Source organism: Anabrus simplex, chromosome 3, assembly GCF_040414725.1.
Source record: "Anabrus simplex isolate iqAnaSimp1 chromosome 3, ASM4041472v1, whole genome shotgun sequence".
NCBI lineage: Eukaryota > Metazoa > Arthropoda > Insecta > Orthoptera > Tettigoniidae > Anabrus > Anabrus simplex.
The window spans coordinates 461,164,611-461,180,960 of record NC_090267.1 but is presented as its reverse complement, the minus strand read 5'-3'; the positions used below and the strand labels follow the sequence as shown (position 1 = coordinate 461,180,960).

General features: G+C 41.1%; 1 protein-coding gene across 3 annotated transcripts in view; it reads left to right on the top strand.

The window, feature by feature from the left end:
• The first annotated feature begins 57 nt into the window (after positions 1–57).
• The window catches only part of betaCOP (coatomer subunit beta), a 94,940-nt gene continuing 78,647 nt past the window's right edge, over positions 58–16,350 (top strand). Inside the window, exons 1-2 of one of the 3 annotated variants that reach the window (XM_067143552.2) lie at positions 58–194; positions 462–558. In XM_067143552.2, coding sequence (XP_066999653.1) covers positions 468–558 — 91 coding nt within the window. In that variant the 5' untranslated portion in view covers positions 58–194; positions 462–467. Of the gene's footprint in view, positions 240–461; positions 559–16,350 lie in introns of all 3 variants that reach the window. The other 2 variants (XM_067143553.2, XM_067143551.2) reach the window with 2 other exon arrangements.

Here is a 16,350-nt window from a genome sequence, read left to right as displayed (position 1 = left end):
CACCTACAACAGAGTAACAAACGTCGCGATTTTGATCTCAACAAAGATCGAGAAGGCTGCGGTAGTTCCACATCACTCGTTCTGTCTTCTGTCCGTCTTGTCTTTGCCGACAGTAATTTTGACACGTTGTATAAAATAAGTGTTATTCCTGTGATACTGTAAATTGATCCTATTTTCCAAGACAATAATTCAAGGTTATTTATTTAATTTATTTTGGAACATCCATCTGTTTATCACAGGCGAGTGCCGCAATTAGTATGATGAGGTTGCGGAGAACTGAACCTAACCTCTGAAGCACAAATATTCCAGTTTTACTCGATTGTTTATGTTTCTGCAACACATTTTAGTTTCTGTTTCTTTCAGTGTGTTACTCTAAAAACTTGCTCTTGGTCTTCCTTAGGCATTTACGCTTTTATTTAAAAGCAGCGGGTAATAAACATCCCTTTTTTTCTCCCTTGCAGGCCACCATGGTGACTGTTGAACAGCCGTGTTATACTCTGATAAATTTGCCTTCGGATTCAGATCCTCCCAACGAAATGCAGTTAAAAATCGACTTAGGTAAGTGTTCTTCTTTGTTTTCAGCAAATGATCGAACAAGACACTCTGTCCCTGAAGCAATAGAGCAGTCTTCTTTCTCCTGGACTTTCCTCAACTACCTGGGTTTGACATTTTAAGGTTACCAGATTTATGTGAAATTTGGAGACCCTTGTCCCCTTCACAGTACGTTATTATTATTCACCATTGCAGTACTGTATTTATAACTTTATCCCCATGTTCACTTAAATTATAAAATGGAAACAAATTGATTTTTGAGAAGTGCATGTCATGTTAATAGCCCACAAAAGCCTCTCAACAGAAGCATCGTTTCTGTTTAGCTTTCTGATAGGTCATTTTCCACATTATGCAAAGGTCAAGGACCCTATAGACGATCTGTCTTAACATCTGTCTTGTCAGCACAGTTCTAAGATGACAGGTGTGCGGTAGAATTTTCATTCCTGTACCATCTTGGGCTTGGCTGGAAGTAAATCTATTGGCAACTGATTTTTCTGTGTGTACGGGTAAATCAGTGAGCAAGTTGAAGCGTGTGTGGAGTCTTCAGCCTAGTATCAGCTTTAACCAATTGCTCTTAACTGTGCATTTCATGCATAGGACATAATGTCGGACTTGAGAATCCTCTCTCGAGCAGTTTTAATCAAATTTGTCCAGCTATACTGTTCTAATCTGTTCTTATGGAAACTAAAAAGTAAAGAGTACAGGGATATAATAACCATATTGCTTTTGAACTGATACTGTACATGTAAAGTTGTTGGAAATTCATTCCGAAGCTTCAAAGGAAGCAGTAGTAAAAACATATCATAGCCCTATATAATTCTTTTATATTGTACTGTAGGCTTACATTATACTATACACAGTAGTAGTCTTATAGTTTAAAGGAATATGAATTTTTTTTTTTTTACATTGTAGGCCTACAGATAGCTTATAAATAAATTCTTCTTACTTTGAGGGACTGTTTCTCGAGCACCTTATACAGTATATTGCAACACAGGTCTCAGGAATATTTACTTCCAAAGAGTGAGCTTACTGAGCTCGATAGCTGCAGTCGCTTAAGCGCGGCCAGTATCCAGTAATCGGGAGATAGTGGGTTCGAGCCCCACTGTCGGCAGCCCTGAAGATGGTTTTCCGTGGTTTCCCATTTTCACACCAGGCAAATGCCGGGGCTGTATCTTATTAAGGCCACGGCTGCTTCCTTCCACTTCCTAGGCATTTCCTATCCCATCGTCGCCATAAGACATACCTGTGTCGGTGCGACGTAAAGCAAATAGCAAAGAAAAGAAGAAGAGTGAGCTGAACTTGCTGCTGACAATTTCTGATCTTTGTAATTTCTTCTGGTTGCTAGGAATTGAAGTGTGACACTGAGTTGTTCATGTGGTGTTAGTGTGTATCTCATTTCACTGTCACTCTTTTAGGTATGGGACGCTACCAAGTGAAGAAGGTTTAAACATGCACGTTTCACTGTCCATACACATATAATTGTACCAGTCACCTTGTTCAAGCTAGGTAAACCTTTCATTAAATTTATATGCAACAGTTTATCTCCTCTAGGTAACCAAGCTTTTGCCTGTTTTAATCTGACCATTGTCCGACTCGTTGGCTGAATGGTCAGCATACTGGCCTTCGGTTCAGAGGGTCCCGGGTTTGATTCCCGGCTGGGTCGGGGATTTTAACCTTAATTGGTTAATTCCAATGGCATGGGGGCTGGGTGTATGTGTTGTCTTCATCATCATTTCATCCTCATCATGACGCGCAGGTCGCCTACAGGCGTCAAATAGAAAGACCTGCACCTGGCGAGCCGAACCCTTTCTGGGATATCCTGGCACTAAAAGCCATACGACATTTCATTTCATCTGACCATTTTCTTTTCAGCTTTTGATCTTAAAGGTAATGCTTCAGCCATGTAAATTAAATGTTCTTCTGACATGTTACTTCGTGGACAACAAGCGAAAACTGAGAAAAACCAATAACATTACTATCAGTAAAGAATTTTGTCAAAAGTCATATCTAGCCTATATTTATAAAATAGAGTTTTGTCTGTACATTGCTCAGAATTTAAAAAGAATGGCATTTCTGTATCGGCCGTGTCCACCGTAACAAGGAAATGCACTTTTTAATTTTCCGTCATCTTTGTATGTATGGATGCTCATCACGAGAAAATTGCTGAAGAGAATTTAATGAAAATCTGTATCCGAAGTTGGGGAATGAGGCACTACAGTCTAGACTGTAAATAATTTTATTCATGCTGAGTGAAGTGGTAGTTTAGGAGAAGGCACCTGAAATTTAGTTTTAAATTCCGAAAAGTACTACATAACGAAAATTATAGAGAATACAATTTCCTATCATTTATGTCTTATGCTGTTTTACTGTACCAACTATGATAATAGAATTCATGATTTTAGACTTTTGTTGCTTAGTCCATATCAACGCCAAGCATTGCTAACATGGGAATATTGTTCAATTGTGTTACCTGGCAATGGTTTTTGTCATTATTGTCTTAAGGTGTATAACCGCGTGGTCATCGATCCATATCAACAAGGAAAAATGTGAAGATGACTATAAAAAAAATAGAAAAAAGAATCGTAAAGGAACGATCACTTGAAGAATAAGACAAGAAGGAGTCATGAAAGAAGGAAGAACCTCTTTTACATTAGATGCCCTAATATCACAGTCACCGAGCTCGATAGCTGCAGTCGCTTAAGTACGGTCAGTATCCAGTAATCGGGAGATAGTGGGTTCGAACCCCACTGTCGGCAGCTCTGAAGATGGTTTTCTGAGGTTTCCCATTTTCAAACCAGGCAAATGCTGGGACTGTACCTTAATTAAGGCCACGGCCGCTTCCTTCCCATTCCTAGCCATTTCCTATCCCATCGTCGCCATAAGACCTATCTGTGTCGGTGCGACATAAAGTGAATAGCAATATCACATTCATCATCATCATCATCATTTCCCTTTATCCAGCTGTAGCCGGGTAGGGGCAAATATGGTTCCTCTCCACTTTCTTCGGTAGGGGATGCCCTAACATTTCCTGATCCACCATATCTGCTTTATCCATATAGGCTATTGTTACGATGCGCTTGCCACACCCAAAGGCATTTTATACCTACTGCCAGGTTCAAAATTAGGTCGCCCCTAACATGGAGTCAGATGCCTTTCATAGCTGCTCTGGAGTACAGGTGCCCTTTCGTAGCTGCTCCTCTGGAGTACAGGCGCCCTTTCGTAGCCGCTCCTCTGGAGTACAGGCGCTACAGGTTTGCCCCTTTCGCCATCTCCACCATACCAAAGTCCACCTTCTCCGCTGTAGATGCCGTTGAGGTCTTCACTCGATACCCTGAGCTGGGACCCATACCAGATGTTACACACCGGGTCGGTGTGCTCTGGGACTCACATAGGCACGGGCGCCACTCCCTGGGTAGGGTTGCCTCCCAAGAGGGTCCCTACCCGCTACCTTAAAATCACAGTGTCAGAAGGAAACTAAGTGTGAAGGCCTACAATATCGAAGGCTCGTAAAACTGATCAACAATAACATTACGTTGACCATAGTTGTGGTGTGATTTGTCCCTTCTGCTGCCACTCATCTCCGATAGATGGGATTACTGCTGTGTTCCAAATAAAACAAATGGCCGAATATTGGCGGAAAGTAGTTGAGTTTGATAACTTTGCACATGATTCATGATTGTCCCGTCAGCGACAGGTATTAGAGCTAGTATAGAAACATAAAGAAACTTGGAAGTGAACTCTGACTAATGGCACATTATCTAGTGGCAAGAAGTACAGTAGAGTCCCATTAATCTAGACACTTGCTTAATCCAAATGGAAATTTAAAAAGTAGCAAATTTGTAATAAAATGAAATGAAAAAGTATTTTATTATTCATGTGTGAAATTGATATAAAATAATACTGCACTCAGCATTACGATAATAAAGATAATGATATGGAATGTAACAAAGGTAATCAGGTTTTGTAATGTTTGATTGCACAGAAATTAATAAAGCAGCACTCCACAAATCAGTTGTTAATTATTCTTTTTTCTTTACAAAATAGGTTATTCCTGTTTTGTTTTTTCATATCAAACTTCGTAGTTGCAGCGCAGTGCTGGATTTTAGAAGAAATTTCTGACAATCTGAAAATTAACAAGTTCAAACGGGCTCCGGTCCCCATGAGTTTGGATTACTAGGATTCCACCGTTGTCCATTGCCTCTCTCCCTCTTCCCTGTTGGCTATTATAGCTGTGCAAACTTCTCTTCTCAGACAGAACTAAAAGAGGCAAACTACTATGGTTGAAGGGATCATGACAATTGTGTGAACCTCAACCAAACCATGAAGTACTCTGTTGATTAATTTCTGTTATGTTTCTTATGTACCAGTCTGCTGTGATTCCTTACTGTAGACCAAGGCTGGACGATGGTGATGATGATTGGTTTTTTAAGGCACCATGCATGGAGGTTAATTTTTTATAATTGTATTACATTTATATTCTTGACATCTTTCACTCTGGACTCCTGGGGCTCTTAACTTGGGAGCATGGGTTGGCGACCATGGGGCCCTTAGCTGAGTCCTGGCATTACTTCCACTTACTTGTGCCAGGCTTCTCGCTTTCATCTAACCTATCTGAGCTCCTTTGGTCGACTTTTGTTTTTTTTCCGACCCTGACAGTATTAGGTGAGTCAGGTCCAGGGAGTCTTTAATTTTCATGCCCTTCATGGCCCTTGTCTTTCTTTGGCCAATACCTTCATTTTGTGAAGTGTCGAATCCATTCCATTTTTTTCCCTTCTAATTAGTATTAATAGAGGATGGTTGCCCAGTTGTACTTCTTCTTAAAGGAAGCTAGTTCCAGGTATTGTATGTTACATTACGTCTTTCATTGTACGGTGGTACATATTTATTTTAACATTCATATGACCCAGTAGCTCTACTTGCCACATTTACACTTGACTTCTTGTTTCAGCACAAACTAGGCTCCTGCATTGTCATAGTTCCTTACTGATTGCACTACTTTAGTTAGGAAATTTACCGGGCGAGTTGGGTGTGCGGTTAGGAGTGCGCAGCTGTGAGCTTACATCCAGGAGATAGTGGGTTCGAATCCCACTGTCGGCAGCCCTGAAGATGGTTTTTCCGTGGTTTTCCATTTTCACACCAGCCAAATGCTGGGGCTGTATCTTAATTAAGGCCACGGCTGCTTCCTTCCCTTTTGTAGGCCTTTCCTATCCCATTGTCGCCATAAGACCTATCTGTGTTGGTGTAAAAAAAAAAAAAAGCTAGTTGGGAAATTTAAGTGAAGTGTATTTAAAGATCACAGTTACAAAATAAAGGAATAATCATTCTCGTATTAACTATTCTTTACCATTGTTAGCTGATGATGGCTTGAAACAAGCCGGCACATTGTTCTGACCAACTGTAACTTATCACGAGTAATACGGGTGTTGATTAGGTTGACCTTAATTAACATTTTATTTGGCAACTGATATCTGTCAATATGGATCACAATGAAATTTGTAGTGATTTAAAGATCACATTTAGATACAAACTAACTGTAGTGGAGAAGCTAACCAGATAATAAAAATGAAATTTTATGTGATTAGGTTTAAAAAACAGCAATTACAACAAACTGTCACCTCGTGCCACAAATGTCAGTGGTAATCCTGGAAAAAAGTTGATGTTATATAGGCTACAAACTACAGTACGCGAACCTTTTCTTGATACCAGGTTTTCCGTGGTTGACGAGTAAGGAGGGAGCTCTCCTGGTTCCGGTTATACTGCCAACTGAATGGAAATGAAATCTGAATTGAATCTATAATATGATCGATCGATATGAATTTTCTAAACTTTTATTATCTTAAGCCAACAACTGTGTCACACACACACATTATATAACATTATATAACATTTCTCAGCCGGCCCAGTGGTGTAGGGGTAGCGTGCCTGCCTCTTACCCGGAGTCCCCAGGTTCGATTCCCGGTCAAGTCAGGGATTTTTACCTGGACCCGAGGGCTGGTTCGAGTTCCACTCAGCCTACATGATTAGAATTGAGGAGCTATCTGACAGTTCGATAGCGGCCCCGGTCTAGAAAGCCAAGAATAATGGCCGAGAGGATTCGTCGTGCTGACCACATGGCACCTCGTAATCTGCAGGCCTTCGGGCTGAGCAGCAGTCGCTTGGTAGGCCAAGGCCCTTCAAGGGCTGTAGTGCCATGGGAGTTTGTTTATATAACATTTCTTGATGCGAATCTTGTTCCTAGCATGAATTCTCAGAAACATCACCTTGGCTTTGTTGCGTAAACAACAACAGTACTAGTATGTAAGGTGTATGCCAGATGCCTCACGGCGATGCATAAGCGATCCATAGTTTGTGTTTCAAATGTTGCCAATACGAATCTTGAAGATAACCAAGGTCTACAGATTCAGCACTAGGGAGCTCAGGTATCAAGGAAGGTTTGCGTACTGTACTAACCATAGCAAAGCATATACCACCTTTATGGTTTGTTGATCTGTGGATGGGTCATTACCACCTTTATGGTTTGTTGATCTATGGATGGGTCATTGCCCCTATACATACTGCTAGACCAACAATATCGAGTATTGGCGAGTTGCAGCTTTAGTACATCATTGCCTTCCATATTCTGTGGAATCTGTAGCTTCGGATTCCCTTTCTTTCACCAACTGAATGATGTGCTAAGTGAAAAGATAAGTATCAAGTACGAGGCCAAAATTTGAAGTGTACAGACAAAAACATAATTTTATTTCTAGAGCTAATGAACATCTTGAGACATCCACGACATTTTGAGTTAGTTTTGAAAGCGAGTCTAAGTATTTGTGGAGACCAAGTAATAAATATGACAATGAGTTGGCAGCAGTTACCTGTAGATGAAAAAGTTTACACAGGGTAGTGTGGCATTGAGAGCTGCATCAAACCATTCTATAGACTGATTGCAAATATCAGTAACAGGTGCTTGCTTGTTGTTTAAAGGGGCCTAACATCTAAGGTAATTGGCCCATCAGTAACAGGTACAACAACAACAACAACACAATGTTATGTATTCAGATGGCATGCTAATGTTGCTGTGGATACTCTGCCCATCATTTTTCGTAATTGGTGCTGTAACTACATTGATTTTGTGTGCTACCTCACTCCTCCTCCCATTGGTATGGAGCATTGTAAGGGCTGCCATGCATGGCAAAACTCCCATTACAAGCTGTACGTAGCCCGAAATGAGAAGTGTGGACAGCAGTGGTTCCAAGCTCTCACTTATCTCACTCCTTGCTCTCTGCCGCTGCCTGTTCCCTTGCTAGCCACAGCACTGTATTCACATCGCCGTTTGGAAAGTAGTCCTTGGATCGTATCCCACCTTCTCATACCCTGACATCATGACGGAAACTTGGCACGACTTCCCCGGGCATTTCGAGTCCAGAGCCTTACCACACCCGAAAAACTGGAGATGGTTTAGGATGATGATGAGTTGCACTGCCTGTGGATATATAGAATCTTATAAGCATTTAAATAATTGATGTGCACCTCCCACATCCCATTATACTTTCTTAACATCGCTTTTCAATGATTTCCACAACCCCTCAATGCTCTGAGTATGGATTTCAGGATCATCAGATCACACAAAGATTCTGATGAATGTATTCCTCCCCTCATAGTTGGCTGTATGTCTTTCACCTAACAGTTCATACTTTTATCCATTAAAAAAAAAAAAAAAAAAAAGAGGTTAAGTAGAGGTAGTATAACACAAGAGCTATACATTCAGACATATGGAGAAAAGATGAGAGTTTGGAAAAGACCTAGTGATGACATTCATTGACATTGAGAAAGCTTATGACAGTGTGCCCAGACAGTTGGTATGGGACACATCATTAAGGAAAAAAACAAGTTAACAGAGTGGAAGTGCAAATGATAAAAGCTATGTACAAAAATTGTGTTAGTAGTGTGATGACTAGTATAGGAAAAACAAAATGGTTTAAATTTGAAACTGGTGTCTGACAGGGAAGTGTACTATCCCCCATACTATTCATCATAGTCATGGATGAAATTCATAAGAACATTAAACAGAGATTGGGAAGACAGGCAACAAAAGCCATGTTGTTTACCGGTGATATAGTGATATGGGGTGAGGATGAAACGGAAGTGCAAAAACAAGTAGATGTATGGAATCAAGAGATAGAGAAATTTGGGATGAAAGTAAGCACAGAGTAAAGTAAAACAATAGTGATAACAAGGGGAAAGAAGGAAGAGGAAAGATAAAACTGAATGGTAAAATTCTTTAAGTAGTTAAAAGTTTAAGTATTTGGGAAGTGTGATCACAGAAGATGGAAAGATAACCAAGGAAATTGGGAAAAAGAATACAACAAGCTAACAGCTTCTACCAGAGTGTAAGAGGTATTTTGTGGAACCATGATGTCCTGAAGAAATGTAAGAAAGTATTACATTCAACCTATTATGAACCCATACTAACCTATGCAGCTGGATCGTGGACTACAACAAAACAAGTGGAGAGTAGAATACAGCCAGCGGAAATTCCTAAGAGGTATCGAGGGAAAGACCAGAAATGATAGTTAGAAGTGAAGAGATACGCAAAAGGACGGGAATCTTGAAACTTCAAGACAGGATAGAAACAACAAAACTAAAGTGGTATGGGCATATGATGAGAATGGGAGAAGGGAGAGTGCCAAGAAAAAAGCTTTTTCAGAGAAGTTAACAGGGAAGAGACCATGAGGAAGACCCCGAAAGAGGTGGACAGATTCAGTGTGGGAGTGCATAGAGAAGAGGGGAGAAAAACCAGAAGAATTACTTAAGAAAGGAGAAGAGTGGTGGAGAGACAGGCAGCGATGGAGGTCCTTGGTTCACAACCCGACCCGGGAAACTGGAAACGGGAAATGAAGATGATGATTATGAGTATAACACAAGAAACCTTTATGAAAATAATGAAATTATTCTTAAAAAATCACACCAAAAATTTCTACGCTTCTCCACAGATGTCCATAATATAATAAGTGAAAGTAGGTGTCTGAATTAACCATCGGTGTACCAAAATCTAGCCAATCAGGGAACAAGAAGGAAAAAAAAAATAGCACACACATCAATATTACTCTTATCCCCTCCTCCCTAACCTCCCGATAAGCTTGGTTGCAGGAAATCTGTTAGTGCCAAGGAAGATAAGAAAATATGTCAGTTGATACTGCAGTGTTATTCATATGTTATAAGAGAAAGGTATCGAGATAGCTGTGTGTGTGTGATCTGTATTGTAAGATATCATTAGTTAAGTGCATAAGAAGTGCGTGATAGTGTAGAAGCGATGAAAATTAAATTGATCGCAGTGGTGTGTACTTATGCGCGTGTTATCCAGCGTGATAATTTTTGAAGTCATTGAATAGAGACAATCGAAATTTTTATCCGTAGACTATCAACACTACGCCGCCATCTTGACATTCCATAGATATCTTTAGTTAGACTGGAATACCGGAATACAAGCGACATGTCAATGGACGAGTGCGACATCTGCAGGAAAATCATAAACTCAGACGAGAACTCTTTGCAATGCGAAATATGCGAAAGATGGCAGCACTTTGAATGCAGCGGAATTACAAGGGGAGAATTCGATATTCTCAAAAGGAGGAACTGTAAACTCACTTGGCTATGTTCTGGATGCAGAGCAAAAAGGTTGAAGTGTTCAGATGTGGAAGATCATCTGCTGGAAAAGCTGAAGACATTTATGGAGACAGTTTTAAGCGAAATTAAAAACAACGTGATGGCCCTACTAAGGGAGGAGATAAAATCAACACTATGCCAAGAATTTTCACTCTTATGTTAAGTGCCCGAATAAGGAGAAGGCTCCCAGTCCCCCACTTGGTTCTAACGGTCCTAAAACCGGAAACAGTCATCTTGGGGAAACCCAAGGGGCAGAAAACAACTCTCATATGAAAACTGACGCCACCGTGGTATCACAACAAGTTCAAAAGAGAACGCTCAAGGAGAAAGACAGGGTATCAGTACAGAAGGGTAAAGGACAGGTAGAGACAGACTCTAAGATGACAAATACAAACACAGAACCTATGACTCTAGATATACCAATCATTAGTCAACACGAAGTGGATACTTTCGGGGAAGAACGAGAGTGGGAAGTACAGGAAAGGAGGAGGAGGAAGTCCAAGGGAGCGCACACTATAACGGGGTCCAGAGTACCTGCAAATAGCAAATACCGAGCTGGAGATAGGAAGGCGTCGCTTTATGTAGGCCGCATACATCGATCCGTCGATAAAGATACTTTGGTTGAACATCTAAAGGAAAATGGAATTGAAGGGAAGATAGAATGTGAAGAGCTGACCACAGTGGGCGAGGATAAAGCATTCGAAGTGGGTGTCCGTTTTGAAGCCAAAGGTATGGTGGAACTTCCGCAATTTTGGCCGAGAGGTATCGTTGTCCGATGATATCTTTTTCGGAGATACTAGGATTCAAGGACCCGATCCGCGGGACGAAACTATGACCGAGAATATCAGAACAATGACATGGAATATAGAAGGTGCAGTGAATGCTCTAAGCATGTCCCCAATTGATGAACTCAAAGACTCTGACATTGTAATCCTAACAGAGACCTTTCTCACGAAGGACTGGAATTTTGAAGGTTTCTACAACATCCATGTTCTAGCTCTGCAGGGACTAACAGGTAGGCCATCCGGTGAAATCACCTGCCTGCTGAAGCTGAGATTTCACCCGTTCACTGTGGAATACAAGACACCTGAGATGATAGTGGTTAAAACAAGTTTGTGTTGGATCATGTGTGTGTATTTCCAGCCATGGTATAGAGATGAAGATATTATAGATATAATTAGCATTGGACTCAACAAGGTGGGACAACAAGAACTGGTTATACTTGCTGGAGACCTTAATTGCAGAGTCGATATTGACAATACTAAGTCAGAGGCAGTCCTCGGATTCCTTCAAGGAGAAGGTCTGAACCTGATCAACTCTTACACAGAGAAGACATACATTTGTCACAACGGGAGTAGCACGATTGATCTAGTATTCTCAAATATGAAGAAAGTGACAAACGTAGTGCAAAGAATACAGAAGAATGTCGTCAGGAAGCATCTGCCTGTATTGACAAGCTTTACTGTACAGCTACCACATCTCATACCATAAAACGGACCAGAGCACTGGATGTACAAACGATTGAGGAATCCACCCCTTTGATAACAGAAGCAATACAGCTCATCCAGCATGGACACATAGACACCGCTCTACAGGAACTAGAAGACATCCTACTCAGCGCAACGATAGTAGCACCGGCATATAAGAGGAAAGCCAAGTCCTGGTTCAACGCAGCCTGTTACCAGTCCAGGAAAACAACGATTCAATCACTGCACGCAGTGTTAATGTCACCCTGTGAAGCCTCTCTGCGCGAATACTCCAGGAAAAGACAGAGCTACAAAGTGCTGATCAGAGAAACCAAAAGAAAATATTCTGAGGAAACAGTAGAGAAGCTTGTAGAAGAAGCTAAGAAGAACCCCTTCAAGGTCTTAAAGCCGAGGAATCCAACCTTCTTGAGAGACATTCCAATGGAGATCTGCACGACCACTTCAGTAAAGTGTTATAGTCTAAAGACACTAGACCTTGCAATGCTACTGTTGGCGAAGGAAATGTGAGAAGCACTGAGTCATTCACTCAAGAAGAGATAGTAGAAGTAATTGCAACACTGAAACCCAATAAAGCCTGTGGATATGATTTGATTTTTAGTGAGTACCTGCAGAGTTCAGCTCAAATATTAGCAAAGGCATGGACTGTGCTGTTCAGTGAATGTCTCCAGTAGGGGAGAATTCCGGACAAGTGGAGGATTTCGAGGGTTAAAACACTGTATAAGGGTAGAGGGGATCCGAGTAATCCTGATTCCTACAGAGGTATAGCCCTAGAATGTACATTATATAAAGCCCTGGTGAAACTTCTGACCTTGAAACTGACAGCCATAGTGGACAGGTGTATCCCAGAAGAACAGTTCGGTTTTAGGAAATGTTGATCGACAATCCAAGCAGTAGAATGTCTACAGAACGATATAAATGAGGCTTTTCGACATCCAAAAGGGAAACTGCACGTTATCTTCGTTGATTATACCAAGGCATTCGACACTATCAACAGAACGAAGCAAATGATGAAACTCGTGCAGCTCGTAGGAGAAGAGAACTCCTATATGATTCTGGTGAAAAATATACTTTCGAGGAACTATATTGAAGTGGGCAATGCACTTATTACCTCTAACCCGATTGACCAGACGACGGGAGTCTTATAAGGGGACCCACTTAGCCCCCTCCTATTCAACATTGTTACATATGACGTGGTGCAGGCAACGAAGACAGAAGATGTAAAGGTATACCTGTACGCGGATGATATGGCCCTGGTTTCAATATCGATCACTTCGCTACAAAAAGCATTCGATCACCTAGTGGACTGGGCGAATGACAACGATCTCCAACTCAGCAGGCTGAAGACGGTGAAAATGACCTGCAAGAAAGGAGGAGGGCAAGCAGCAGAGGACGTAATATACTTGGGCCAGCAACCATTAAGCAATGTGAACAGATTCAAAAATCTGGGAATAACTCTTCAGGCACAGGGGAGAACATTTTCTGCACATGTCAAAGATAGAGTGGCCGCATCTCTGATTGCAATAAATGATATCAGACATATTAGGAAGATTTCACTCCGAACAGCGATGGAACTATTTAAATTTAAGATCATACCTGTAGCTATGTATGGGTTACAGTTAATCTGGGAATGCCTTAAAAAAGCAAACTTGAAGGACATGGAAAATGTTAAGGCCACGTATATGAAGCGAGTCCTCGGCATCTCCAAATTTTCCCCATCCAGATTGATCTACGAGTTGTGGAGCGAAACGATGCTTTTGGAAGATCTCCGCCTACAGCTTGGACTGCCATCCATGCCAGCTTACGAAGAAATAGTCTCTGAACACCAGAGGAAAAAGAAAGACATCTGGATTGACTTCTACAGCACAGACGCGATGATGACAAATGGCTGGAAGGAAGTGAACTACGAGCTGAGGCACCTCGTGACAAGGTTCGCGATCCACGGCTTTCACTTCAAAGTCTGTTGCATGGATCGATTCCATGAACCATGTGAAGACTGTAGTTGTTCATTGTGTGGCAAGCTATGCGATCGATACCACGTGCAATTTTGTGAGAACCAGCGTATGTCGCTTAAGAAATTCTGCTCGGAAGAGAGTTAATACTGTGCAGACTGAGAATTTTTTGATGAAGTTGTAATTTGTAATCATCTACTTTATACAGTATGTAAGTTTCTCTGTGGCCATTGGCTGCAATAAACGTATTATTATAAGTGTCGTTGTGATCCATATTGGCAGTAATTACATAATAATAGGGTAAATTGGTCCACCTATTCAATACATATATACATTGCTGAATATAACTAAGTTTCTGTAAACCTAGTTGAAACTAGTAGTGAAAATCAGTTTCAATAAGAATATAACAAATTTATCGAAATTTAGTTATATTTGGCATTGTATTTATGTATTGAGTAGGTGGACCAGTTTCCCCTATTATATCTATATACTGCAATGTTGGACGTGATTGGCACATGTCATGATTTTTGTTACATATAGTGCTTTTAGGTGAACAGGTCTTAACCAGTAATTTTGTCACTAAAAGAAATCTAATCATCCTATCACTAATTTTGACACTAACAACAATAAGTACCTAACCAAATTCTAATCTAACCCTGTCACTAACAGTGCTTTCTGGTAAACAAGAATTTAACCAGTCACTACCAGGGATATTGTTACAAGCAGTAACCCAGCCCTCACTATCAGGTTTCCTTGGGATCTGCCAGGAATAGATCAAACAGTGTTCACATTAGAAATCATTTTTATTCCTCCATGCCATTTGCTAACGGATAATCCATTATGATTTTGAACACAGTCATTTGCAGCTTATCCTGTTTGAATAGGGTAATACCTTTCCCTTTGTGAGGTAATTCACACCATTTCTTGAATTCATGATTTTTAAGCTCTACTCTGATTTTGGTAGCAGAAGGTAAGTGAGTGCATTTGTCAAGTAGGTGTTCTTGTTCCTCTGATCTGAGCTCTGAGAGACATTTGTTGCTTTCGTTAATGGTATCTCTCATTGCAGAGATATATAGGTTCCTCTCCAATGCAAGGAATTTGCAAGTACCGGTATTGATGTGTTGTAATCTTGATTCCTAAGATGTATAAAAAGAAAACATACACACACAAAAAAAAACAGAACCTTTTAAATAAACCATGGTGTCAAAAACGTAAGTTGGAAGTAGTACCAGTATTATTTGTTTTGCTGCATTCTTGATTAGCTTGTCAACATCAAAAAGAAAACCAGTAGGAATCAGTTCTGGGTGAGCTGTTAAAATGAAAAGGATATATATAAGAAGAGTTTGGTCTCCAACAGTCAGTCATCAATTCCAAGTGTGTTGGGCTCACCATCAATGCTAAAGAAAAAACTAGCCAAGATTCTTGCCCAACCTGCTCCAGGGATTACCCTTGCAGAATTCATTGTCTCTGTCTCAAATGTTACTTTAGGACAGTTAGAACATTTCTCATACCTTGGGAGCATCTTGTCTAAACGATGTACCTCAGAAGAGTGGAAAACAGACTCTGTGCTGCCCACATGGCACTAGGTCGGCCATCCAACCGGGTCTTCAGTTCGTTCCAAACTCATAGTGTATAAAATAGTTATCATCATAGTGTTACTCTCTGGATGTGAAATCTGGATCCTGTACTGCCGCGACATCAAGAAATTTAAGCGTTTTCTTCAGCAGAAACTTTGTTCCATCTTAAATATAACATGGGAGAACCACATCTCCAGTCTTGAGAAAGTGTTGATGAACACTGTAGAAGTCTCCACCATTGGTCTTCAGCTTAGGCGGACTGGGTATACTCTGCAGTACGAGCGACGCCAGGTTTCTTGTTCCTTGCTACTTCCCCAATGGTGAACTTTGCTGGACACAAGACCCCTTGAAGCTTTATAAAGACCAGCTTAACCTAACCATGAAGATCACAAATATCGGCCCTCAGATCTGGAACACACTTGCCTAGGATCACTTCGTTTGGTGCCGAACCACTTCTACCGTGGGTTATTATTGAACTGTTCTGAGTAAGAATGTTGCATGCACAAAAAGGCTAAATGACATCCACGAGATGCAGCCTCTTCCTCCCCCCCCATCCATGAAACGCAATCTGTGTGGACTTGTATTTCTTGCTAGATTGGTTTGTTCAGTCTTTGGAAGTACAAGCAAAAACAGCATTGAGTGAAATTGTACTAGCAGGCAATAGCAGCGATCGGGAGTTAGAAGTGGGGGGGGGCAAAAAATGTATAAACAACAAAAAGTACCCGGATCTAAGGCTATAATGGGGAGGGGGGGGGGCAATGAAATAGAAAAAAATCTACAAAATGTTAAGTTTTTATGCTTTCTGAGCAAATTTCCATAGAGACATAAAGGTTGAGTCTACCAACTGTAGTACGGTAATAATAGCGCTATACAGTGTCCGACTCGTTGGCTGAATGGTCAGCGTACTGGCCTTCGGCTCAGAGAGTCCCAGGTTTGATTCCTGGCCGGGTCGGGGATTTTAACCTTCATTGGTTTATTCCAATGGCCCGCAGGCTGGGTGTTTGTGCTGTCCCCAGCTTCCCTGCAACTCAAACACCACACATAACACTATCCTCCACCACAATAACACGAAGTTCCCTACATATGGCAGATGCCGCCCACCCTCATCAGAGGGTCTGCCTTACAAGGGCTGCACTC